The 27,784-nt window shown below is 41.2% G+C and overlaps 1 protein-coding gene across 5 annotated transcripts in view; it reads right to left on the bottom strand.

Annotated features, from left to right (window-relative positions):
- Window positions 1-27,784, bottom strand: part of LOC134340331 (rho GTPase-activating protein 23-like) — a 490,201-nt gene that overhangs the window by 102,910 nt on the left and 359,507 nt on the right. For 4 of the 5 annotated variants that reach the window (XM_063037438.1, XM_063037439.1, XM_063037437.1 and 1 more), the window contains 2 exons: window positions 25,149-25,203; window positions 10,478-12,230 (listed from right to left, as the gene is read on the bottom strand). In XM_063037438.1, coding sequence (XP_062893508.1) covers window positions 10,478-12,230; window positions 25,149-25,203 — 1,808 coding nt within the window. Of the gene's footprint in view, window positions 1-10,477; window positions 12,231-15,196; window positions 15,297-25,148; window positions 25,204-27,784 lie in introns of those variants that run through there. The other variant, XM_063037441.1, reaches the window with a different exon arrangement.

Here is a 27,784-nt window from a genome sequence, read left to right as displayed (position 1 = left end):
TAAGTACATACACTCAGTACATACCTCCTGTACCTAATGAAGCGGCCACTGAATGCATATGTCACTATATGCTATCTTGAGATTTATTTTCTTGCAGGCATTTACAGGAATATAAAGAAATACAGTAGAATTTTTGAAAACCATACACAAACAAAGACTGAGGAACTGCTAAAGAAACACAAGTTGTTTTCTGACTATGTTTCTAGTCAGTTCTCTGTACACTTTTACATTTTCCTAGGGACATTTAACAAGTTAAATAAGTGAGTAGTTATAGCCCTTTTATCTAAGAAAGAATGTGCTGGCACTGGAGAAGGTCCAGAGGAGGTTCACATACATAGATCAACAATTAAACAGAAATTACACTGTAATAGATTATTTGAAAGGCACAGACAGGGTGATTGTTGGCGCATCGGGCAGAATTTTTGCCATTTCTGTAGCATTTGACTATATTTTAATAGGCTGAGTTGCTAGCTCGATTTTTAACCCAGCACAGATGGAAAGCGTGTGAGGAGCCGGCCTGATTCGAACCCAGAACTATTTGTCTCGAAGTCTAGTGCTGGTGCCACAACTCCATCGGCTGGCTACATACAGGGTGGTAACACATTCTTTCACCATTACCTTTACTGAGTAGTTTATGTCGACATTCCCAGACAGCTTTCAGATAAAGTTGAAATGAGTTATGGGAAGCGTGTGAAACAGACAAAAAGATACTGGTTAATGAATGTGATTAACCATTACTCATATGAATGACATCAGGAGTATTTTTTTTCTGTTTGGCACAGTTCAGGAGCAATGAAGGTGATTGTAGAATACATATACTGCAGTTGAAAGGTGAATAAAAACAGTTTATTATGATGGACAACAATAAAAAAAATCAACAGATTCCACCTGGCACCAACAACATGTGTCATTCAGTTTCTCTTAGTCTCCACCTGTTCCCTCTACACCTCCCCTTTCTCTACAACTATAAGCATGCTTTGCTGCCTCTCCTCTTTCCCCTTCTCTCATGGTCCACTCTCCTCTCCTACTGGATTTCTTCTTCTGCCCTTTTCTATCACATCTTCCTCCTATCACGTCTCGGTTTCTCACCATCTCCCTCTCCCCCACACCTGGTTTCACCTATCACCTTCTAGTTTGTACTCCTTTCCCTCCACTCCACCTTCTTGTTCTGGCTTCTTCCCATTTCCTTTCCAGTCCTGATAAAGGGTCTCAACCTGAAATGTCGGCTCTCATTCGATGCTGCCCAACCTCCAGAATTTTGTGTGTGTTACTGGGTTTTTGACACTTTCCAGTTCTGATGAGAGGGTCTTCACTCGTAATGTTAAATGTTTCTCTGTCTCCAGTGCTGCTAGTGAACCTGTTGAGTATTTGTAGCACTTTCTGATTTCCAGCGATTGCAATTTAATGCAGAAAACCAAACTGCTGTAGGAACACAATGAAGCAGGCAACATCTGTGGTGGGGAATAGATGGCTGACATTTCAGATCAAGGCCTCCAAGAGGTCCAAATGAGTGGGGGTGGGGGGGCATAGCCAGTATAAGGAGGTGGGGGAGGGGCATGTGATAGGTTGCGGGAGGATAATGACAGACCGAGGAAAGAAGAGCGGAAATAGTAATAGAGGTTGGATGGTTGGAGGTAACAAAGGACTGCTGTTGATGGAATCTGATAGGAAAGGAAGGTGGAGAATGGAACCAAATAATGAAGATGGGTTGGGTATATGGGAACTGTAGAGGAGGGGGGAAGAACTTCTGTGTGTGCCTGAGAGAGAGACTGGACAACGGGCAATAGGCTGTGGCTGCAGGGTTTGGGTGTGTGTAGAAGCATGGTAGACTATCACACTCTGGTGGAAGTTCCTCCTCAACTCTTTTCTTTAATCTAAGGTTGCGCCCTCTAGTCTGAGACTCCCCTATTATAGGAACATCCTCTCCACCTCTTTCAATATTCAAAACGTTTCAATGAGCTCCTCACTTCATTCTTCTAAAACTCCATTTACAGGCCCAAAGCTATCAAAGGTACTTTATACATTAGCTTGCTTATGTGAGAACCAAAAAAAAACCCATTTTAAACAATGTGTAATATAGCCTTATGAAGTCTGCAATGAACTTCCAGAGGTTCCAAAACTGTGGTCCACGGCCCCTCGGTTAATGATAGGGGTCCATGGCATAAACAAGGTTGGGAACCCCTATAGATGAAGGATTCATTGCTTTATCAGTTGATTCTGTATTTTTTAATCAGTGAAAAACCTCACCAGAAAATACACAGTATAATTTTTACTGAGGATACAAATTCAAATTTCACCTATTACATTGGTGGTGACCCGCCAGGATGGATTGTGTAATATTTCAGTGTGACTCATTGCTTTTTCCAGAGCTATGAAGCCAGGGCTCATCTTGTGTTATCTTCACCATCTGAGAGATTACATTTCAGTGGAAGGAGAAACCTGGGAATTAAGACTGTCTCCAACTCAAGAGCTTCCTATTGAAGTACAGTACAGCCCTTTTCTAATGAAATGCAAGAGCCAGTATGTTGAAATATGCATCAGAGTACAAAAAAAAGTGTTTGTAAAATGTTTTGTCAAATAAAACAGACTACTTAAGAAAATAAATCAGTCTGTCAGCTTGCCGCATATGATTATTAAACAGCTAAAAGCATGCCTTATGAGAATCCTGGATTGCAAAAGTTAACCAAACTCTTGTGTTGTCTGAGTAAGCCCAGTAAGCAGCAAACATGAATTTTACCACAGCCAGCACAAGGAATTAAGATGGACAGAAATTAAAGTATGTAATAATATTTCAAGTTATTGCAGTGCATCCCTGTGGCTTACTTAAGCCAGGCCAGATAAGATTGTTATTTGGTACTGGTGCCTGAATAAATAAAACTAATTGGCCTTAAACATCCATTTAGAACAGAGATGAGGAGGAATTTCTTTAGCCAGAAGGTGGTGAATCTGTGAAATTTATTGCCACAGACGGCTGTGGAGGCCAACTCATTGGGAATATTTAAAGTGGAGATTAATAGGAATAATAAATCAGTCATTATGGAATGGCGGAGCAGACTCGATGGGCTGAATGGCCCAGTTCTGCTATGTCTTGTGGTCCTATCACTTATTTTTCACCAGAAATTACTAAACTCTGAAGTGAATAGCTTTAATCATTTTTGCAAACCTTATTTCCAATCTCCAAAGTAACACACACAGAAAGCTGGAGGAACTCAGCATTTTGGCCTGATGAAGGGTCTCAGTCTAAAACGTCAACTGTTTACTCCTCTCCATAGATGCTGCCTGACCTGTGAGTTCCTCCAGCACTTTGTGTGTGTTACTCAAGATTTCCAGCATCTGCAGAATCTCTTGTGTTTCCAATCTTCAGACTAGTGAAACAAACACGACACATCAATAAGCTGACTTGGTCTGTGTCTGGTGCAGTAATTATTTCATTTTATTTATTTAGTTTAGAGACAAAAGAAAACTATCCTGGTTTCTATACTTCAAATTTTTGATAAATGATTATTGAATAAATCTTGGTCTTTTTATGAATAGTTTTTCATAAATTCTATTGTATTTCTTTTTTTCCCCCTGTACATGCCTTCATTTACAGCAGGGGTTCCCAACCTTTTTTATGCCATGAACTCCAACCATAACAGAGGGGTTGGCATCCCCTGACTTACATGCTCTTGAGCAGATGTGGTTAACTTCAAACATCTCAACTCTGACCTTTTGACTCACTTTCAAGGACTCTACAACTCATGTTCCCAGTATTACTTTATTTTACTTATTATTTCTTTTTTGCGTGTTTGCACAATTTGTCTTCTTTAGCCCATTTGTTTTCACTGGTCTTTGTTATTTATAATTTTTCATAAATTCTCTTGTTTTATTTTCCTGTAAATGCCTACAAGAAAATTAACCTCAAGGTAGTATATGTGAGATATATGTACTTTGATAATAAATATACTTTGATTTTTCACTTAGCAAGAAAATGAATCTCAGGTAGTATATAGAAACTTATAAGTACTTTGACGGGGTTTATGGGGTGTCTACTGAGGGGTAGCACCTCTGGGGAAGGGGCTTGACGTGTCAATTCCGGGGCAGCTCACTCACCTTTGATTCCCCACTGGACACTCAGTTCTCACTTGTGGTTTCAAGTAGCTGTTTGCATGCGACAATGGCTGCACCCCAGTATATCGCAAAAACAGGCGGGCTAAACCAGGCAAGGGTAACCGGTGGGCCTCATACCCCAGCTGAGATAGGGACATGTCTGTCCTGGCATGTGAAGTCAGCTCTGGTGGACCGGGCGGATGAGATCTACAATGAGATCCGACGACCAGGAAGGCGGTTCTACAACACTTCATGGAGAGCGAAGGGAATGACGAGGCACAGAATTAGTCATGGTCATCCACTGCAACCAAGGAAGACCCCAGTTGTGACAACTACTCATACCACTGGACCCAGACATCCAAGATGAACAGATGTCAAACTGCTCCTTCAAAGATAGAACGCTGGAACTTCGAGCTACAATCTCAGACACTAGCACATACAACCCAGGTAATTTCAAAGTTCAAAGTAAATTTCTTATCAAATTACATATATGTCACCAAATACTACCCCGAGATTCATTTTCTGGCAGGCGCTCACAGTAGAACAGAGAAATACAATAGAATAAATGAAAAACTACAAAAAAAACTGACAAACAAGCAATGTGCAAAAGAAGACAAACTGCAAATAAGAAAAATAAATAAAACAAAACTGAAAACATGAGTTGCAATAATCTTGAAAATGAGCCCATAGATTGTGGAATCAATTCTGAGTTGGAATTCAGCTGAAAAGACTGACTGAGGGATTCTGTTTTGGATATGAAATTTAACTGAAGCTCAAATGCATTAGATTAATTTGGGAGGATATAGTCAGTACTATTCTAAATAGAATGTAGAACACCATGGAACAGGCCCGTTGGCTCATGGTGTTGTGCCTTTTAACCTACTCCAACATCAGTCTGGCATTTCTCTCCCACATAGCTCACAGAGAACAAGCAGCAACTATGAAAGGAGAAGATGAACAACCAGACCCAACCACTAACCACAACATGAGGAAATCTGCAGATGCTGGAATTTCAAGCAACACACATAAAAGTTGTTGGTGAACGCAGCAGGCCAGGCAGCATCTATAGGAAGAGGTACAGTCGACATTTTGGGCCGAGACCCTTTGTCAGGACTAACTGAAAGAAGAGTTAGTAAGAGATTAGAAACCACCACTTACACTTGCCCACACTGCACCAGAATATGTGGATCCCAGATTGGCCTCTACATCCACCTGAGGACCAGCCAACAGACAACCCCCTTAGGAGAACATCATACTCAACTCGAGTGATCACACAACTACAGAGCCCTCCATTTTCCTACATTCCATGTGCCAGCCGGTGGTGTAGTGGCATCAACACTGGACTTCAAGGAAGATGGACGTGAGTTCAAACCCAGCTGGGTCCCAACCTAGAAAGCAGCAGTATCTGCATGGAAGAAAGGCCTGGCAACCTACTTCCATATCTTGCCACGAAAACCCTATGGGTAACTACACTCATAGGGTTGCCATGTGTCAACTGTACTCAACAACAGCAAGAGTCTCTTAAATATCCATAATAAGTTCAATGTTCAAAGTAAATTTATTATCAAGGTACATATATGACACCTTATACTATCTTGAAATTCATATTCTTTCAGGCATTCACAGTAAATACACGGAAAGACAATAGAATCACTGAAAATTGTATTTCAATAAAGAGACAACCAACGTGCAAATACAAAAGAAAACAAAATAATAATAATAAATAAGCAATAAATATTAAGAATGAGTTGAAAAGTCCTTCAAAGTGAGTCCAAACATTGTGGGAACAGTTCAGTGATGGAATAAGTGAAGTTATTCCCTCTGGTTCAAGAGCCTAATTGTTGAGAGGTAATAACTATTCCTAAACCTAGTGGTATGGGTCCTTGGACTCCTGTACCTCCTTCCTGATGGCAGCAGAGAGAAGATGGTGGGGGTCCTTGATGATGGATAAACACAAGAACATTTGGAGATGCTGGTAATCCAAAGCAACACACGCAAAATGCAGGAGAAACTCAGTAGGTCAGGTAGCATCTATGGAAATGAATAAACAGTTGACATTTCAGGCTGAGACCCTTCTTCAGGACTTGATGATGGATGCTGCTTTCCTGTGACAGCACTCCATGTAGATGTGCTCAATGGTGGGGGGGGGGGGGTTTACCCGTGATGGACTGGGCTGTATATAGTACTTATATCTTAAATCTCACAACCCTCATCCCCATTTCCAATTTTTTTCAGGTATAATTAACCTATATTTTCGATATCTACAGACTCTTTCACTCAGAAAAAAGTCAATTATTATACAATTTCCTATTTTATTGTCAGAATAAATCTATTTTTTATTCATAGATATTGCAACACTGCAGCACTAACTCCTGGGAAAACACTGTCAATGCCCTTTGTTAAATGCATGTAGCGCACATTGGGAATTGCATTCTACTGCTGATATTACCATAAATGGAAGTAATTCTAATACAGGGTTACAGTCACAAAAGAATAGCTTTCATAAGTTTCTGTCACAGAAGTGCAGTTTTACTGAAGGACCCAAGGAGAACAACTTTGCCATTGACTCTGATACTAAGAATTTAACAAAGCAAAAAGCTTGAAGAATTATAGAAGGTAAAGTTAGAAAGGAAATGAGGGTTGTTTGGATAGCATTGCAGATAATATCAAATAAAAACTGAAATGTTCTATAATTTCTTCAAGGGAACAAAGTGGTTGTAGGTAGGTCATATTCTGCATGGAGGTCAATGACCAATGGTGTGCCTCAGGGATCTGTTCTGGGACCCCCTACTCTTCGTGATTTTTATAAATGACCTGGATGAGGAAGTGGAAGGATGGGTTAGTAAATTTGCTGATGACACAAAGGTTGGAGGTGTTGTGGATAGTGTGGAGGGCTGTCAGAGGTTACAGCAGGACATCGATAGGGTGCAAAACTAGGCTGAGAAGTGGCAAATGGAGTTCAACCCAGATAAGTGTGAGGTGGTTCATTTAGGTAGGTCAAATATGAAGGCAGAATATAGCATTAATGGTAAGACTCTTGGCACTGTGGAGGATCAGAGGGATCTTGAAGCTGCTGCGCAGGTTGACTCTGTGGTTAAGAAGGCATGCAGTGCATTGGCCTTCATCAACCGTGGGATTGAGTTTAGGAACAGAGGTAATGTTACAGCTATATAGGACCCTGGTCAGACCCCACTTGGAGTACTGTGCTCAGTTCTGGTAGCCTCACTAAAGGAAGGATGTGGAAGCTATAGAAAGGGTGCAGAGGAGATTTACAAGGATGTTGCCTGGATTGGGGGGCAAGCCTTATGAGAATAGGTTGAGTGAACTCGGCCATTTCTCCTTGGAGTGACGGAGGATAAGAGGTGATCTGATAGAGGTGTATAAGATGACGAGAGGTATTGATCATGTGGATAGTCAATGGCTTTTTCCCAGAGCTGAAATGGCTAGCACAAGAGGGCACAGTTTTAAGGTGCCTGGAAGTAGGTACAGAGGAGATGACACGGTTAAGTTTATTACTCAGAGAGTGGTGAGTGTGTGGAATGGGTTGCCAGCGATGGTGGTGGAGGCGGATATGATAGGGTCTTTTAAGAGATTCCTGGATAGATACATAGAGCTCAGAAAAATAGGGGGCTATGGGTAACACTAGGTAATTTCTAACGTAAGGACATGTTTGCACAGCTTTGTGGACCGAAGGGCCTATATTGTGCTGTAGGTTTTCTAAGTTTCTATGTTTCTATGGAACAAGGATTAGAAAGTGAACCTTAATCAAAACCAAAATGATAACCTGAGGATTGAGACAGAAAACATTTGCAAAGCTCTAAACCGATATTTTAAGACCATAAGACATAGGAGAGGAATTAGGACATTTGGCCCATTGGGTCTTCTCTGACATTCAATCATGGCTAATTTATTTTCCCTCTCAATCTTAATTTCCTGCCTTCTCCCTGTAACTTTTGATGCTCTTATTAATTAAGTAACTAACAACCTCTGCTTTAAATATCCTCACTGATTTGACCTCCACAGCTGTCTGTGGCAATGAATCCACACATTCACCACCCTCTGGCTAAAGAAGTTCCTCTTCATCTCTGTTCTAAAAGGACGTCCTTGTATTCCAAGGTTGTGCCCTCTGGTCCTAGACGCCCCCACTATTGGAAATAACCTCTCTACATCCACTCTACCTTCGTTTGTTATGTGCCATGTCATATGACATGGGCAATCATAGTCTTTCCATGACCATGATTGCTTTTAGCAAATTTTTGTACAGAACTGGATTGCCATTGCCTTCTTTTGGGCAGTGTCTTTTCAAGATGGGTGACCCCAGCCATTATCAATACTCTTCAAAGATTGTCTGCCTGCTGTCAGTGGTCGCATAACCAGGACTTGTGATGTGCACCGGCTGCTCAAACGACCATCCACCACCTGCTCCCATGGTTTTACATAACCCTGATCGGGGGGAGGGGTTAAGCAGGTGATACACCTTGTCCAAGGGTGTCCTGCAGGCTAGCGGAAGGAAGATGTGCTTTATACATCCTTTGCTAGAGATGTATCTCCACTGTACCAAGGACTTCCAATAGGTTTCCATGAGAACACCTCTCATCTAAACTCCAGTGAGTACAGGACTAGGGCCATCAAATATAGGACCAAACTAGAGCACCAGTAGGAAAATGCAACCTTCACTTAAACAACACTGGATGTCAAAATCAAATTCAGGTCACTAGAGCTTTAAGGCAGCTGCACTACCTGCAGTTCCTGAATTGTTTCCAAGATCAAACATGGCTCAATCTATTGCACTTTCATCCTGCTTTTTAATAATATTCACATTTATTATATATTTTGTAAATATTATATGATGGAATAATTCCCATCTTGTTGTCTATTTGATTCATTACAAGTTTCTTGCTAAACCAAAACTTATGAAGTGACTTTTGTACAACGTTCGCACTCAATTTTCAAAGTTTACTTTGGCTAGACTGAAACCATCCTGAGCATATTTGGACCTAGAAGTACTGGGTGCAGTGCTGGTCATCTCATTATAGGAAGGATATGGAAGCTTTAGAGAGGATGCAGAGGAGATTTACCAGGATGCTGCCTGGAAAGGAGGGCATGTCTTATGAAGATAGGTTGAGTGAGGTAAGGCTTTTGTCTTTGGAGTGAAGGAATACAAGAGGTGTACTTGATAGAGGTGTACAAGAAGAGTCACAGATAGAGTGAAAGCCAGGGGGGTTTTCCCAGGGTAGAAATGGCTAACACAAAGGGGCAAAATTTTAAGATAATTGTAAGTATTTTACACAGAGAGTGGTGGGTGCATGGAATGCTAGAACTGGATATATTAGGGACATTTAAAAGGCTCTTAGACAGACACATGGATGAAGGAAATATGGAGGGCTATGTAGGAGGGAAGGGTTAGATTGATCTTGGAGTAAATTAAAAGATTGGCACAACATCATTCTAAAATTTGCTGCATTGAGTCAGACAACTAAATTAAATATACTTGATCAAGTTAGGGTGTCAGGACAAAGAGGAGAAGGGCAATCAGTTGTCAGCAGGGGTGTGATTGAGTGGGGTAGGAGACTAGCTGCAGCCAGGTTATGGGAGATTGGGGATGAGTTAGGAATTGGGAAACTCACCCAGTTACACTTCTGAAGTTACAGATGCCTCATTGATAAAACACGAGCATCCCTCACATGTTCACCAGCTTCTAAACGTGGTCAGAAATGCTCAAAGGCAGGATCTCATATTGCACTCTTCAAAACACTGACCCTGCATTTTCTACAACATGATCTCACAGCACTCTGTGATGTACATGATAATAAACTAATCTGAATCTGAATATATTACAGGTAAAGCCCTCCCAACCATCAAGCTCATCTGCATGAAATGCTGTCGCAAGAAAGCAGTATCCATCATCAGAAACCCCTATCACACAGGACACCCTCTCTTCTCGCTGCTGCCACCAGGAAGAAGATACAGAAGCCTCAGAACTCACACCACTAACTTTAGGAATAGTTACCACCCCTCAAACATCAGGCTTTTGAACCAAAAGGGATAACTTCACTCAACTTCACTTGCCTCATCATTAAAATGCTCCCACAACCTATGGACTCATTTTCAAGGACTTTTCATCTCATGTTCTCAATATTTATTGCTTATCTATTATCTTTATTTATTTCTTTTTGTATTTGCACAGTTTGTTGTCTTTTGTGCACTGGTTGTCCACCCTGTTGGTACAGTCTTTCATTGATTCTACTATGGTTATTATATTTATTTATTTATGGCCACAAGAAAATGAATCTCAGGGTTGTATATGATGACACATATGTACTTTGTTAATAAAATTTACTTTGAACTTTGTTATCATTTCCAATTCACTTTTGGGTGTTTTACATACCGATATATGGAATTGAAGCCAATGAGTCTTCTGGAGACTTTGCAGTTGTCCCTTGCAGTCTCACACTTGTCTGTTCCGAAGATGCACTTTCTGATACGTAATCTGGTGGTGAAATTACGGGTGTTGTTTCCAGTACATCTATACAAGCTGGGTGTCTGAGAGGGTGCGGCACTCTGCGGCCACTGGGAGGTTTCTGCCTCAAGTGGGCGGCTTTGCTTGCTTGTGGCATTTCTTGATCCTTTTGTACAATCCCCAAAGGAACCTCACATTTGGAAATTTGGGAGACTCCAGACTTTATACTAGGAAATGGCTTAATGTCCTGTTGAAAGACTGTCTCCTTACCAGAGGTCTGCTTTGGGTATAAGCCACCCTGCCGATCATGATTGGTCAGTCTTTGGTCTCGGACAACGGGCACATCAATTCTTTTGACTTGGCCAGGGGCACAATGTTCAGCCTTGGGCTCGCTGGCAGTCAAACCAGAAACAAACACTGACCTATCCGAAAGATGAGATACTTTACTTTGAGGAACATTGGCAGTCTGTTGCCCTACACGTGCATTATCAGCTCTCTTCATAGAATGAGAGTGAGTTGCTTCATTTCTGCACTGCTGTTGAGAAGGTACAGATACTCTGGAGTTTGGGTTAGTATAATATGTACTTCTATTGCTAGAGTTCTGATGACATGAATTCTTCTGACCATGATTTCCTGAAGAATAACCTGCCGGTCTATGCTGCCAAAAAATATGTTCCTGCCCACCAGACTTAGAAAAGCTTGCTGTACCAGACTTTGAATGTGTCCATACAAACCTGTCGCCACCTGTTGTAAAGGCATTATGTGTTAAATTCTCCAAAGATCGATCGCATTTTCCCAAATAATCTTCCGAACGAGTCCTGTAATTCCACGGCTCATCCATAGGTGCAAGTAAAGTGTCTTGGGAAGCACTGTGAGGCCAGTGTTTGTGTAATGAAGTCTCCTCAAGTCTATCCTGAGAGTAACTCCTGTACTTGGGGGGCATGGCAGTGTAGCCCCGATCTTCAGACGAGCTTCGACGTGATATCCGTGTTGACTGCCAGCTGGGTGGGTTATACTGGTGTCTGCCTGTATTAATGCTGCCAAGTCGTTCCCATGATGTCCTAATATCGGAATGAAAATAGTTGTTTTCCCTGTTGCTCACAGAACTAGTGTAACTTCTCTGGCCCATGTTGCTATTGGGACCTGAGTAAACATTATGGTTTGAGATGGACAAGAAAGGAGTTTGGTTAGACCGCCCCCTATACCAATCCTGCATAGGAGCTGAACCTGAACCATATTTATTGCTTATTGGACCCTGTACAACAGAATTTGAAGAAGACACAGTCATTTCTCTCACTAGAGCTGATCTTGGCTTTATTCCATATTGCACCTCCTCTACATGGTGCCTAGGGTTTGAATGGCTTATTCCAATCTCGGCCAACAGATCTGATGATCGTGCTCGGCCCCGTAGTTCATTCCACGTGCTGCCAGGGTGACTAGCTGTGGTGCTGATGTCCAGTGGTGAAGATGGATCAGAATAGAATCCCCTGTCAGAACACGAGCTGGCATTGTAATTCCTGTTGTCCACCAGCATTCCCCGAGATGAAGCAGTCAGCAAAGGCTCCTTGGTCTGTGCTGTAGGCAAATGTCTAGGGTAGCACACAGGTGGCGGCTCTGGTATGTGACGAGCGCTCCCAGAATAAGGATCATTACCCTTCAGGTAAGCATCCTGAGAGTAAGCCTATAAATGAAAGAAAACCAACATGATTATGCTTTGAAAATTAATGACTGAGTACACAGAAACTAATAATCTCATATTCCCAATTAAATCATGAAATAGTATTTATTTTAAATAGTTAGATTATTAGAGACCATCAATAAAACTCATGTTAACAAAATAGTTAAGGTTAAAAATTCCCAGAACCTGATGCCACTGTATGTGCAAAGATTCAGTAAGATTAATTTAAATATACAGAGTTAAATGCTCTAGAAATGTAACTTTAAATAACTGAATAACAGATTATTAAGAACAGCAGCAGTGAAATGATCAGATAAAATCTTTCAAAGTCTTATATTGATGTTAATAGCTTCATAAACCTAATATGCAACATTACTATTTACTAAGGTAGAGGCATTCAATCATGTAATGCTAAGCCAATTACATTTTAACAGGTTCAGACCCATAAGACCGTACGACATAGGAGCAGAATTAGGCCATTTGGCTCATCGAGTCTGCTCTGCCATTTCATCATGACTGATCCATTTCCCTCTCAGCCCCAATCTCCTGCCTTCTCCCCGTAACCTTTCATGCCCTGACGAATCAAGAGTCTATCAACCTCTACCTTAAATATACCCAATGACGGTCTCCACAGCCACATCTGACAACAAATTCCACAGATTCACCACTCTCTGGCTAAAGAAATTCCTCATCTACTTCTAAATGTACGTCCCTCTATTCTGAGGCTGTGTTGTCTGGTCTTAGATTCCCCCACTACTAGAAACATCCTCTCCACATCTAGTTTATCAAGGCCTTTCAACATTCAATAGGTTTCAATGAGACTCTTCCCCCACCCCAATTCTTTTGAATTCCACTGAGTACTGCCCCAGAGCCATCAAATGCTCCTCATATGATAAGCTTTTCAATTCTGTTATAACTTTCGTGAATCTCCTTTGAACCCTCTCCAATGACCCACTGTGATTCTTCAACTGATAAATATAGAACTCTCTTTTGATTAAACAGCTATAAGTTTTCAATTTTACTTTTCGTTTTCATGAAAAATAGACAAATAAAATGCCATGTTCAACAAATACAAAACGCTGAGGGTACTCAGCAAGTCAGGCATCACCTATGGAGAGGAATGAACAACTGATGTCTCGGGCCAAGACCCTATGAAGGTATACTGTGGCTCCCCTCTTATTCCTACGCTTCTCCTCATCTTCACCTCCTTCCGATGTCCCTCCTCCTTCCCTACCTCCCATGGTCTACTTTCCTCTACTATCAGATCCCTTCTTCACCCCATTACCTTTTGCACTTGTCATCTCATAGCTTCTCACTTCATCCCCACAAACCTGGTCTCACCTATCACCTGCCAGTTTCTCACTTCTTTAACCTTCCTCCACCCACTTAACTTCTCCCTCACCTGCTCTCACCTATCATCTGCCAGCCTGTGCTCCTTCCCTTCCACTCACGTTCTTATTCTGGCCTCTATGCACTTCTTTTCCAGTCCTGAAGAAGGGTCATGGCCTGAAATGTCGACAGTTATTCCTCTCCATAGATGCTGCCTGACCTGCTGAGTTCCTCCTCTACTTTGTGTATGTTGCTCAATATTTCCAGCATCTGCAGAATCTCGTGTTTAAACTAGTGTGTTGCTTTCTCTCCGTAAGACCATAAGACATAGGAACAGAATTAGGACATTTGGCCCATCAGGTCTTCACCACCATTCCATCATGGTTGATTTATTATCCCCCTCAACCCCATTCTCCCACCTCTCTCTGTAACCTTTGATGCCCTTACTAATCGAGAACCTATAAACCTCCGCTTTAAGTACACCCAATAACCTGGCCTCCATAGATGTCTGTGGCAATGAATTCCACAGATTCACCACCCTCTGGCTAAAGAAATTCCTCCTCATCTCTATTCTAAAGGGACGTCCTTCTATTCCAATCTCTCTCTCTCTATATCCACTCTATCTAGGCCTTTCAATATTCGATAAGTTTCAATGAGATTCCCCCCTCACTCTTCTAAATGCCAGACCTCCCCCCCCTGCCCCCACTATGGGAAACATTATCTTTCTCTTTCTCTCTCTCTCTTTTTTGATAATAACTGGTCTTCTGCCTACCACAGGGGCCCACAGACCCTCAGGTTAATGGTAAGAGTCCATGGCATAAAAAAAGGTTTGGAACCCCTGGTCTAACATGACATTTTTTCTTTTCATTTTGAAATATTTCCATTAATTGAAAACTTCACCTAAGGAAATGAGAAAATATACCGTAATTATTAATCATTGCACATACTCACATACAATTAGGTATGTTATTATTGAGGTTGAAGCATTAATAAATACTGTAAGGCTCTCCAACTAATCAAGTTGTTAGATGGTTAGATTTTGCCAACAAATGATTTACATGCACTGCTCTCACACAAACTGAAAATTGGAAATAAATAAGTGTTATAAGCTGTTGGAATGCAGATGTCAAAACCTGTCCCATTTATTAAATTGCAGTGTCAAATTAGTATATAAAGCCCTGCACTTTACTCAGTCTTTATCCCCACTCTGCTTTAACTAGTGGGTACAGACAATTGTAGCATCAAGTGATGCAGCACATACTGTCAAAAAGACTCCTTGTTAAGCCTTTGACATATGAAATGTTAAAGTAGCTGTTTCATATTCTGCATGTCTATTTCTTTACACCAGGGGTTCCCAACCTGGGATTCATGGACCCCTCAGTTAATGGTAGGGGCCCATGGCATAAAAAAAGTTGGGAACCCGTGTTTTACAGAAAATGTTGCCTGTTAAAGTATCAGTCTTTTGTTAGTTTTGCTAAATTAATAAATTTGGCTGACAAAATGAATTAACTTCTTTGTGATGTGACTCTTCAGTTCTAGGTCGGGACACTTTGTGGAGGTGGATAGGTTGGAGGAGAATCTGGTAGTAAAGATGGAATGGAAAGCATTAGTTGTGATTAAGGGTTGTCTTGTCATCTCACCTCACAATGATCTATTGTCAGCTGAGCGTGGGATAGCACAGGGAATGAAGTCAGGCAGAAGTACATAGCTTGCTCGCCTGCCCTCCCCGCAGAAGGAGGCTACATAGAGGCAATGAGGAGGAGAAACAATGGGAAACAATTAAAGAAACCCCTGAAAAGTTTCTGGGGGTAGTTATTTTAAAATGTTCTTGACAGGGAGTCTCTCCATAGACTAGTCAGAAAATTGAACACAAATTACCAAATTACCGTGCTTGCCTTTCTCAAAGACATCCAAAGTAAGAAAATGCATATTAAATCTCAGTGTACTGGGAAAAGTTGATTGACAAAGGGATATACTATAGGTGCACCTATCCAAATCCTCAAAGATGATAGGACAAGTAGATGAGGTGCTTTCAGAAGGCATACCAGATCCTTGCCTTTGTTGGCCCAGATAGAGCAGGAAGGTCATAAAATTATGTATCCTGCATTATCCACTTAGCAAAACAAATTAAGAGCTTTAAAGAAACAGTGAAAAATGGAACAAGCTCACTTTTCAAATTTTATTTCGAGATACGGCACAGTAACAGGCATTTCTTGCCCAATATGCCCCTCCCACCCCACTGCCAATAAACCAATTGGGACCAGTTAATCTATTAACCCATACATTTTTGGAATGTAAGAGAAAACCAGAGCACCCAGAGAAAACCCACCAGGTTATGGAGAGAACATACAAACTCCTTACAGACAGCAGCAGCAGAATTAAACCCAGGTTGCTGATACTGTAATGACCATAAAATATAAAAGCAGAACTAGGCCATTCGGCCTATCAAGTCTGCTGCGCTATCCATCATGTCTGATTTATTATCCTTCTCAACCCCATCCTCCTGCCTTTTCCCTGTAGCCTTTGACACTATTATTAATCGAAAACCTATCAACCTCCACTTTAAAAATACCCAATAACGGCGTTACGCTAACCATTACACTACCACGCTGCCCCATTTGCAATTATACCATATTAGGTTGCCACGTGTACAATGATATCAAATGATTCAATCACAGGAAGAATATGAAAATTTAAACTATTAACAAAAAAACGCAAAACTTTCACCATTTTCAAAAGGCAAATTACAGAACCAAACTTTGATTCTTGCATCCAAGTATAGTATTTAAGAATGCTTTGAGTTATCTGAAGCTATGTAGACATTACATTTACACTTTGATAATATATTTCCTTTGACTTTGACATGTTGCAATGTGATTTATAATGCGATATGTTTAATAATGGCAGCAGAGTGGGAGATATAAAATGTTCATTCAGTCACGATCACTGAACTATTAAAATGGCAAAGGACAATAGAAAAGAACCATGCCTTGAATGTGCAAAGTCAAAAATTGTTTTTCATTATTTTCCCTGGGAATTTCTTTTGAACATTTTTTTACTGTATTTCAAATCCAGGAGAAAGATATTTGTACTGGATGTATAAGAATTACTGTGTCAGAAACCACAGTATGCCTTCAGAGTTTTTTTTAAATCCTCAATGGTTTGTACTGTCCTTGATCCTAAGCATGTGATCTATCCTCATCCTCATACATAGGAAAGGTACTTTTCCACACAAAGGTATGCCGCTCAGCAACCCCCTGATTTCAACCCCAGCTTAATCATGGGACAATTTACGATAACCAATTAACCTTCGTCTTTGGACTGCGGAAGCCCGAGGAAAGCCATGCGTCACAGAGGGAATGTACAAGTTCCTTACAGGCAGCGGTGGGGATTGAACCCAGGTTTCCTGTACCGTAAAGCGCTGTGCTAACCACTACGCTACCGCGCTACCCCATGCTCTGCAACATTCTGTCAACACTCAGGAATAGAAGTGCACAAATCTGCTTGTCCTTCACAATTTGAAAATTGCATACCAACGTAGAAGGCAAAATATTTACTAATTAGCCACATTATATGTTTGTAACAAGTTTAAAAAAATTATACAACACACCACTAAATATTGTCCTTTCTTGATTTTTTGGAATTATTTTAAAAGCGAAAAAAATGAGCTAATCACAAAATCATAATGATACTTATAGAATTAAATGTGGCTTTTTTCTCCCAAAGACAGTTAATCAGAAGAGCACCAAATCACAAATAGTAAAAACAAACAATAAAGAAATACAAAGGATTGGTAACCCATACAAAAAGTAGAATATGATTTTTTAAAATAATTTCATTTCAGATCTGCCATCCATATACCACTTTTCTTTAAAAGGGCAATCTCCTCCCAGAACTCGCCAAGTCCACTCCAAGTTTGGTAGCTTAGAAATATATATGAACTGCGAGCAGGGGTGTGCTTTGTGATCTTCCTGCCCTCTAAGTAAAAGCATTTGCTATCTGTTCAACATCTGCCAACAGCCTTGTTTAACACTTGCTATAAATCCAATGGGGTATTGTCCAGCCATGGATTTCCCACTGTGTAAAACCACTTACAAATTACATTCCTTCTTTTAATATCACAATGCATATTGTTGAGAATTGATCAAAAACTTGCACGATTTTTTTAACCAAGTTCTTTAGAACTACCTGAAACTAACCCAGATGTTGATTCTATACAATTACAAAAAGTAGATGTTAATTATTTTTTGGAACCTCTAGGAACAGTACATTAAGGGTCACAAAACAGTACCAAAACAGCTCTAATTACCTTGGTTAATTTCTCTTCCCTTTAACTCAAACTTTCCAGCTCTCGATAACTGCTCTGCAGCTCTCACAAAATCCCTTTGCTAAATCAGATTTATAAACGGGTACGTAGTGAAGTAAATCGCCAGTCTTAGCTTGTCCCTGTTCAAGCTCATCTCCCTGCACTGTGAACAGACTAACAGCAGTTTCCTTTAGTGATCAGTCCATCAGACATTTCCCAGAATTTGCAAATTGACGTCACTTTTGGATAAATCTCCTCCAGCTACATGAGCACTTCATTGGCAGTTCACCTTGGCTACGGGACTGAAGTCACACCCTTGATTAATTATGTTAGAAAATAATACAGAGTTATTTAGAAAAAGTTGCTAGGGACTTTAAAAGTACAGTAAATTCCAAATAGTGGCATGAGATTCATACACAACAATTTCCCTTGATCAACACACACTAAAATGCTGCAGGAAGTCAGCAGGTGAGGCACTATCTATGGAAAGGAATAAGTAGCCGATATTTCAGGCCGAGACCCTTTATTCAGGACTTCATCAGTTTCCCCCAATCTCTACTTTAGACTTCTCATTTCAGAGAACATAGAACAGTACAGGCCATTTGGCCCACAATGTTGTGCCAACCCTTTAACCAACTTGAAGATCAATTTAACCCTTCTCTCTCAGATAACCCTTCATTTTTCTATCATCCATGTGCCTATCTAAGAGTCTCTTATATATTTCCAATGTATTTGCCTCTACCATCACCCCAGCAGTGCATTCCACACACCTACCACTCATTGTGTAAGATAACCTACCTCTGACCTACCCCTTGTACAAAGTGCTTTTAGAATGTGGTCATATGAGTTTTTCTCAAAAACTTTACTGTGACCACCATATTTTCTCAGGATTAAAGTGTTGATATGATGCACAGCTCACAGCCCACCATAAGCTTCCTGTGTTAGTTTAGTCTTATAATTATAAGATCCAAGAAAACACAACTGCGAACAAGATCAATGCACATTAACCTTAACAGCAATAATATGATCTCAGAAGCCTTTGAGCTAATAATTTTTAAAAAGTGACTTAACAGAGGAAGAATGAAATATCACCCAATATTCCAACCAGAATATAATTCAAACCTGCCTTGCTAACAGGGTAAAAATGCCAAAATACCTGCTGAAAGAGGGTTGGCTGTTCACCCCATTTTCTAATCTTAAAAAGCAAAGTGGAATTTTTCCACGTTTAACATCTGTACTCAATCATGTGTGCTCACTTTTCCTAAAAAAATCACTCCAGTGATTAAAGCTATCTACCTTTAAAAACACCAAACTAAAACTTTTACCCTATCTCTCTCTCTCTCTCTCTCCTTCCACAGTTGCTGATTTTCTGTGAACTTGCAACAATCTTTAGTTGTTTCAGATAACCAGCATTCATTAGGTTTTCCCTTTCTAAACCCCAGTGTGGAAACACTTATCGAGTCTAGCAGCATTAAGCTTTCGCTAAAACATATAAATAAAAAATACATCAGATCAAAAAGTGTGGAGATACATTTCCACCAAAGGAGGTGTCGGGTGCTCCTTCCCTCCGCTAGCCTGCAGGTCTAGTACCTACTTAGCCCACAAACAAGAGAAAATCTGCAGATGCTGGAGGGTGTCCTGCCAAAGGGTTTTGGCACAAAACATTGACTGTACTCTTTTCCTAGATGCTGCCTGGCCTGCTGAGTTCCTCCAGCATTTTGTGTGTGTATTGCACGGCTTAGCCCTCCCGATCAGAGCGGGTGGTGGACAGTCGTATGAGCAGCCGGTGCAGATCACAAATCCTGGTTATGTGACCACTGACGCCAGGCAGACAATCTCTGAAGAGTATTGATAATGGCTGGGGTCAACTGTCTTGCAAAGACACTGCCCAGAAGAAGCAATGGCAAACCACTTCGGTAGAAAAATTTGCCAAGAAAAATCATAGTCATGGAAAGACCATGATCGCCCACATCACACGACATGGCACATAATGATGATGATGATGATGATGAAGACTGGAGGAACATTCAGCTTTTCTGCATAAGACTCCAGGTTTAATATTAATCCTTCTACATTGCTCTTGTTGAGAAAGACAAGGCCGTTGGCAGGAGTGCCAGGTCTGTGAATCTCTGCAAGTGCACTGGCATAGATGAAAACCCAGTGTCTGCATCCAAATCAGGAATGTGCTGGAGGCCGAAGAATACTTTATTGTCACCAAATAATTGATACTAGAACGTACAATCATCACAGTGATATTTGATTCTGCGCTTCCCGCTCCCTGAATTACAAATACTAAATATTAAAAATAGTAAAATTAGTAAATATAAAAATTTAAATTATAAATCATAAATAGAAAATAGAAAAATGGGAAGTAAGGTAGTGCAAAAAAACCCGAGAGGCAGGTCCGGATATTTGGAGGGTACGGCCCAGATCCGGGTCAGGATCCGTTCAGCAGTCTTATCACAGATGGAAAGAAGCTGCTCCCAAATCTGGCCGTACGAGTCTTCAAGCTCCTGAGCCTTCTCCCGGAGGGAAGAGGGACGAAAAGTGTGTTGGCTGGTTGGGTCGTGTCCTTAATTATCCTAGCAGCACTGCTCCGACAGCGTGCGGTGTAAAGTGAGTCCAAGGATGGAAGATTGGTTTGTGTGATGTGCTGGGCCGTGTTCACGATCTTCTGCAGCTTCTTTCAGTCTTGGACAGGACAACTTCCATACCAGGTTGTGATGCACCCTAGAAGAATGCTTTCTATGGTGCACCTATAAAGATTAGTGAGGGTTTTAGGGGACAGGCCAAATTTCTTTAGTTCTCTCTGGAAGTAAAGGCGCTGGTGGGCCTTCTTGGCAGTGGACTCTGCTTGGTTGGACCAAGTCAGGTCATTTATGATATTGACCCTGAGGAAAAAAAAGCCTTTGACCTGTTCCCTTGCGCACCACCGATGTAAATTGGGTCGTGCGGTCTGCTACTCCTTCTGAAGTCAACAACCAATTCCTTCGTCTTGCTGACGTTGAGGGATAGGTTATTGTCTTTGCACCATGCCACCAGGTTCTTAATTTCCTCTCTGTACTCAAACTCATCATTACCCGAGATACGGCCTACAATTGTTGTGTCATCAGCAAACTTACATATTGAGTTTGATGGAAACTTGGCTACACAATCATGGGTGTACAGTGAGTACAGCAGGGGGCTGAGTACATAGCCTTGTGGGGCACCGGTGCTCAGAGTGATTGTAGAGGAGAGCTTGTCCCCTATTTTTAGAGCCTGGGTCCTGTCTGTGAGGAAGTTGAAGATCCAGCTGCAGATCTGAGTGCTAAGGCCCAGGTTCCAGAGCTTAGGAATCAGTTTATTTGGAATGATGGTATTACAGGCAGAGCTGTAGTCAATGAAAAGGAGCCTTACTTATGCGTCTTTATTCTCCAGGTGTTCTAAGGAGGAATGTAGGGCCAGAGAGATGGCATCTGCCGATGACCTGTTGCTCCGGTAGGCAAATTGCAAAGCGTCGAGGTTGACCGGTAGGCTGTAGTTGATGTGTGCCATAACCAATCTCTCGAAGCACTTCATAGCAATTGATGTCAGAGCCACAGGTCGATAGGCATTCAGGCATGCCACCTTGCTCTACTTCAGCACTGGGATTATCGTTGCCTTCTTAAAACACAAGGGGATCTTAGGCTGAAGCAAGGAGCAGTTGAAGATGTCAGCAAACACTCCAGCTAGCTCGCTTGCACAGGCCCGGAGAACCCATCCTGGGACGCCATCTGGGCCCATTGCCTTCCTTGGATTTATCTTCAGGAAGGCCCTTCTAACGTCCTCCTCGGTGACGATGAATCTCGATGCCACCAGGTCCGGTTCATCCGGAGGGAGTGGGATACTCCTCTTCTGTTCGAATCTTGCGTAGAATACATAAAGTTCATCAGGAAGAGAAGCACCACAGTTATTGATATTCCCAGACTTTTCTTTGCACCCAGTGATCTCATTTAGACCCTGCCATAGTCTACTGCCATCTCTCTGGTTAGCCTGGGCTTCCAACTTGGCTCGATATTGCCTCTTGGCGCCCTTAATGGCTTTCCAGAGTTCACGCCTGGATTCCCTGTAGCGACTGGTATCCCCGGACCTAAAAGCCGCAGCACTAGCCTTTAAAAGGGACTTGACCTCATAATTCATCCAAGGTTTCCGGTTAGGGAATACCCAGATCGTCTTGTGAGACACACAGTCCTCCGTATATTTCCAAATAAAGTCCTTGACAGCTGAAGCATACTCTTTGAGGTTAGCTGCTGAGTCCTTGAATACTAACCAGTCCACCGATTCAAAGCAGTCACGGAGGACCTCATCCGTTTCCTCTGTCCAACGCGACACTACTTTTGTCACCGTGACCTCCCGCTTCAGTTTCTGTTTGTAAGCTGGGAGGAGGAGTACGGCCTGATGGTCCGATTTTCCGAAGTGAGGTTGTGGGACAGAACGGTAGGCATCCTTGACTGCTGTGTAGCAGTGGTCAAGTATATTCAGACCTCTAGTGGGGCAGGAGACATGTTGGTATAACTTTGGCAGCGCCTTTCTGAGGTTGGCCTGGTTAAAGTCCCCGGCTGTAATGAGCAAAGCCTCCGGATACCTGGTCTCAATTTCACTGATGTTGGCATACAGTATGTTCAGAGCACACTCCACGTCCGCCTGGGGGGGAATGTAGACCGCTGTCAGTATGACCAAGATGAATTCCCGTGGCAGATAATAGGGACGACACTTCACCGACAGGTGTTCCAGGTCTGGGCTGCAGGAGCAGAATACAGGTGGTCTTGGGGTTACAGGACTGTGTATGTGTGTAGGTGGAAGGGAGGAATGGGGCTTGTTTAACTGTCGTTGTTTTCTTACAGTTTTGTTGAATTCTGTGCTTTTATGCCGAGCATTGTGGCATGTTATGTTGGCGCCGGAATGTGTGGCAACACATACAGGCTGCCCCCAGCACACCCTTAGGTATATTGGTTGTTAATGCAAACGATGCATTTCACTGTATGTTTTGATGTATAGTACTGTGCAAAAGTCTTAGGCACATATATATAGCAACAACAAATTGCTGGTGATATTAAACCTAATTCTGATTCTAATTTTGCATAGATTCGGCATCACATGCTGAGCTCTTTCAGCATTTTGTGTGTGTTGCTCTTGTGTTTGGGGACTTGTTGAAATTGTGTTGAGATGATTTGAAAAGTACCCAAGCAGAAATCACTTGCAGGACGTTCCTACAGTTACATGGCAAACTGTGCATGAAATTACAACTTCAAAAATCCAGAGGAGAGCAATTTAACAAAAATTCTGGACTGAAAAAGGGGAAAAATTGGTAGAAAGCCTGAATGAATAATTCAAGTCTGATGGGACTTGATTGAATATGTTCAGTTCAGGTCAGGCTAGTGTGTATTCTGATAAAACAGTTGTATTCAGATTGGGGTTTAAATAAATAATACTGAGAATATGAGATGTAGAGCCCTTGAAAATGAGTTCATAGCTTGTGGAATCAGTTCAGAGTTGAGGTGAGTGAAGTTATCCACACTGGCTCAGGAACCTAATGGTTAAAAGGTAATAACTGTTCCTGAACCTGGTGGTGTGGGAGCTAAAGCTCCAATCCTCCTTCCTGATGTCAGCTTTGCTTAATACTCTATGAGGTTAGAATAATTTGCTTAATATTGCTACATGTGAATACTGGGTTTTAGATTGTTACATCGTGGATTCCAGTTAATTGGGCCATTCGCTAGTCAGGGCAGCCGCTTACTTGTGACAACTCTTTAAGAACAAGAACTAATCAAAAATATTGCCGGGATTCCTTTCGCTTATTTGGGACACAATGCCACTTAATTGAGCAGGAAACTGCTGCTGAGCAGGTTATAACTAGCCTCAATTGCACACACTTGGGTGGTTGTTAGACTACACTGTGCTTGAAGTGAACAGTTTTTAAATAGTGTGGTTGCGTGTATTTGTGTTCAAAAAGCAGTGATTTTTGCCACTGATAGTGGCAAGAAATAAGTAGTAAGACAATTCAGAACTGTTTAGCTCACTGTGATTTCAGGAATTCAGGCTTGGCAATGCCAGAAACGGCCGGGAGTGAAAATGAAATGATTTCACTACTTCATCGTCGATGGCCTTGTATTGAAGGCAGTCAATTATCTGCACTAGGTGTCTGCACTGATTTTGTTCGTTGCGTACACTGGATGAATTCCTCCTGTGATTACTATTGGGAACTAATACACAGCTTTATAGTGCTACAGTAGCTATTGACAATGTTCTAATTTGTTCTGTATTTCACCTAAATATGTAATTTGTTACATAGTTTGTCTTATAAATACCTTTTAACTATTTCCATGAAACTTTGGCTAATTGGAACAGCTGCTTAATTAGCCAAAATGTGATTAACCGGAATCCACTCTATTGACAACTATGGTTGGGTCAAGTATATAAATAAATTATAATTCTTTGGGTGTTGGTCAGGTTCAGATTGTCTGTAGTCAACTTGGGATCTCGGGAGGCAGTATGATACTTCCAACTCTGTCAGTAAGGATGGATTGAGTGACATTCTATTAGAATGCTGGGTGATACCTTTAGCTTGGCAGCGCAGAGAACACAAAACACCTTAGAAACATTAAAATGTTTACAGTCTGTCTGAGACCACAGTGAAACTCGATGTCAAGTTCAAACATGCATAAGGAAGTGAGTCTAGACCTGTAGTGTATTGTGCTACACGTCAGAACAAGCAATTGGAGACATCTATTTTGTATATCTGTTCTAAACCTTGACCTAAAGCCATGTGAAAATGTTTCTTTGTAATTTAAAGCTCAGTTCATCAGAATCGCATTTGGCAAAATGCCACCAGGTACAAACAGCCATATCTAAATTTATACTGAATAAGTTGGTTTACTATTGCGGACGTGTCTGCCTACCAGAAACGAAATGGTATCTTTCTGTCTGCAATTTTCTGAGAAAACGAGGTAAGAAAATAGAGGCCTCTACAGGTACATTTGTAAGATTCAAAAACAATCTGAAAGGAAGCCAAGTTTTGCTGACTGAAGCTTTAGTTGCACACACACTAACAGTGCCTTATGTGAACTCAACACCCTCACTGGTATAAAACACTTTGGATGACATCCAAATACCAGTATTTTAATATACTTGTTTTTCATTTCAAGGGTTTAACATCACCACCAGCAACAGATTTTCTATCAGTTACTCTGGGTTAATTCTAATTAATTAAAATTCATTCCATTTACTTAGTTCAGGCCAAAAAGAATAGTGGAGCAATTGTAACTTACCACCTGCAAAATGTCTTCATCTTTGGGCATAACTGAGAGTTCCAATACATCCTCACTAAATAAGAGAAGATAACAGAACAAAGTTTCATGTAATACTTACACAAAATGTCATTAATAACATTTTCTCAATCAATCTATAGAATTATCTCATAAAAATTATATTAGTGAATCTGTGGCCTCATAAAAAGGAACAACACCAAAAAATATACTCGCATCATTCTACAGGTGCGCAGTAGAGAGCATCCCAACATGCTGCATCACTGCATGGTATGGAAACTGCATTGTGGTGGACAAGAGGGCTCTACAATGGGTAGTCAAAACTGCCCAATGCATCACTGGCACCAGCTTACCCGCCATCAAGGATATATATACAGAAAGATTCTAGAAAATGGCCAGTAACATCATGAAGATCCCCACCCACCCTGCTCAAAGACTGTTTGTCTCACTCCCATTAGGGAGGCTACGTAGCATCCACACCAGGACCACCAGACTCAAAAACAGTTACTTTCCCCAAGCAGTAAGGCTGATCAACACCTCTACCCACTAACCCACCCCACCACCACCAGCTTATCTTTTCCTGTCTGAGTGACCTTGTGTACAGACACTCCTGTGCCTTGCTGTCACTTTATGGACATACGATCAATATATAAGCTAACTTATGTATTTATATTTATTGTGCTTTTTTATTATTGTGTTCTTTATCTTGTTATGTTTTTTGTGCTGCAGCAGATCTGGAGTAACAATTGTTTCATTTTCCTTTACACTGTGTTCAGGAAAATATATTAAACAATCTTGAATCTTGAGCCCTTTAGAACATCTTCAGGGAGTGGTGTCTCACAAAGGCAGCGTCCATTATTAAGGACGTCCAGCACCCAGGACATGCCCTTTTCTCACTGTTACCATCAGGTAGGAGATACAGAAGCCTGAAGGCACACACTCAGTGATTCAGGAACAGCTTCTTCCCCTCTGCCATCCGATTTCTAAATGGACTTTGAACCCATGAACACTACCTCACTTTTTTAAAAAATATAGAGTATTTCTGTTTTTGCACATTTAAAAAAATGTATTCAATATACTTAATTGATTTACTTGATTATTTATTATTATGTTTTATTTTATTTATTATTATCATCATTATTTTCTCTCTCTGCTAGATTATGTATTGTATTGAACTGTTGCTGCTAAGTTAACAAATTTCACATCACATGCCGGTGATAATAAACCTAATTCTGATTCTGATCTTTTTTGCACCCTCTCTAGTTTAATCATATCCTGACCAGAACTGCAAACAGTACTCTAAGTGTGGTCCCACCAACGTATTGCATGGCCGTAAAATGACATCAATACTCTTGTACTCACTGTCAAGACGAATGAAAGCATGTATGCCATACACCTTCTTCAATACCCTAACAATGTGTCAGCAGACTCGGGGAACTATGTACTTGTCTCTATGTCCCACAACGCTCCCCGGGAGTATTGTGTTCACTGTTTATGTCCTGTCCTGGTTTAACTTTCCAAAGTGCATCACTTCACAACTGTCTAAGTTAAATTCCATCTGCCGTTCCTTTGCCCACTTCTCCATATCATCTGGATTACTGTTGTAACCTTAAACACAATTCTTCACTGTCCATTGTTCTAGCAATTTTCATGTCATCAGGTAAGGTGGTAGAGGCAGACACAATTACAAGGTTTCAAGGCATTTGGACAGGGGCTTAGGTAAGAAAGGTGTAGTGCAGGGGTTGTCAGCTTGGGGTCCATGGACCCCTTACTTAATGGTATTGGTCCATGGCATAAAAAAGGTTGGGAACCCCTGGTGCAGGAGAATAAGAGAGAACGTGGGAAGCCTTTGTACATATTGGCTGCTTTTCTGAGACAATGTGCAATGTAGACAGAGGTAATCGAGGGGAGGCTGGTTTTTGTGATACATTGGGCTGTATTCAGAACTCTCTGCAATATTCAGTGGTTTTGGTTACAGAAGTTGCCATAACTAGTTGTGATTTACACATATATATTTATAGAAAATCCAAGATATTCTCAATCTCCTGGTAAAAGGCTGGCATGTTTGATTACAGCAGGTTCTACGGGATTAACCAAAGGTGTTATTATCTTTCTTAAACGTAATTTTTGCTATTGTAAAACTACTGTAGGTCTACCCCATGAATGAGTTGCTTATTGGTTGAGAAACTGAGGGAGCTGAACTTGGTGCATATCATGCTGCTGTCTGCATTAGAGGCATCAGAGGAGTCAGTGCCTTCTCCAAACACAACAGCTAAACATAAATAGGAAGGAGAACACCTCTTGGATAAATCACCATTCCACTCTGCCTCACACAATATCTTGTCCTAAACCTCCAGACTACATTTAATAGTTTGCTGGAATTGCAGTTTCTCTGATCAATAAGTACCACAGAATGTTAAATATAGTCATTGAGCACCACAGTACAGCAATAGGCCCTTCAGCCCATCTAGTCCACAATGAACTGTTACTGTGCTTAGTCCCACTGATTTGCATCTGGACCATAGCCCTCCATACCCCTTCCCTCCATGTACTTATGTAAACTTCGCTTTAATGTTTGAAAATTTAGCCATTGTTAAAGCAGTGACAGTCAGCCCTTCTGACCCAGACTTTAAATTGTA

The sequence above is a fragment of the Mobula hypostoma genome, chromosome X1, assembly GCF_963921235.1.
Source record: "Mobula hypostoma chromosome X1, sMobHyp1.1, whole genome shotgun sequence".
Lineage (NCBI taxonomy): Eukaryota > Metazoa > Chordata > Chondrichthyes > Myliobatiformes > Myliobatidae > Mobula > Mobula hypostoma.
Note: the sequence above shows the minus strand (reverse complement) of the source record. Positions and strands in the feature narration are given on the sequence as shown.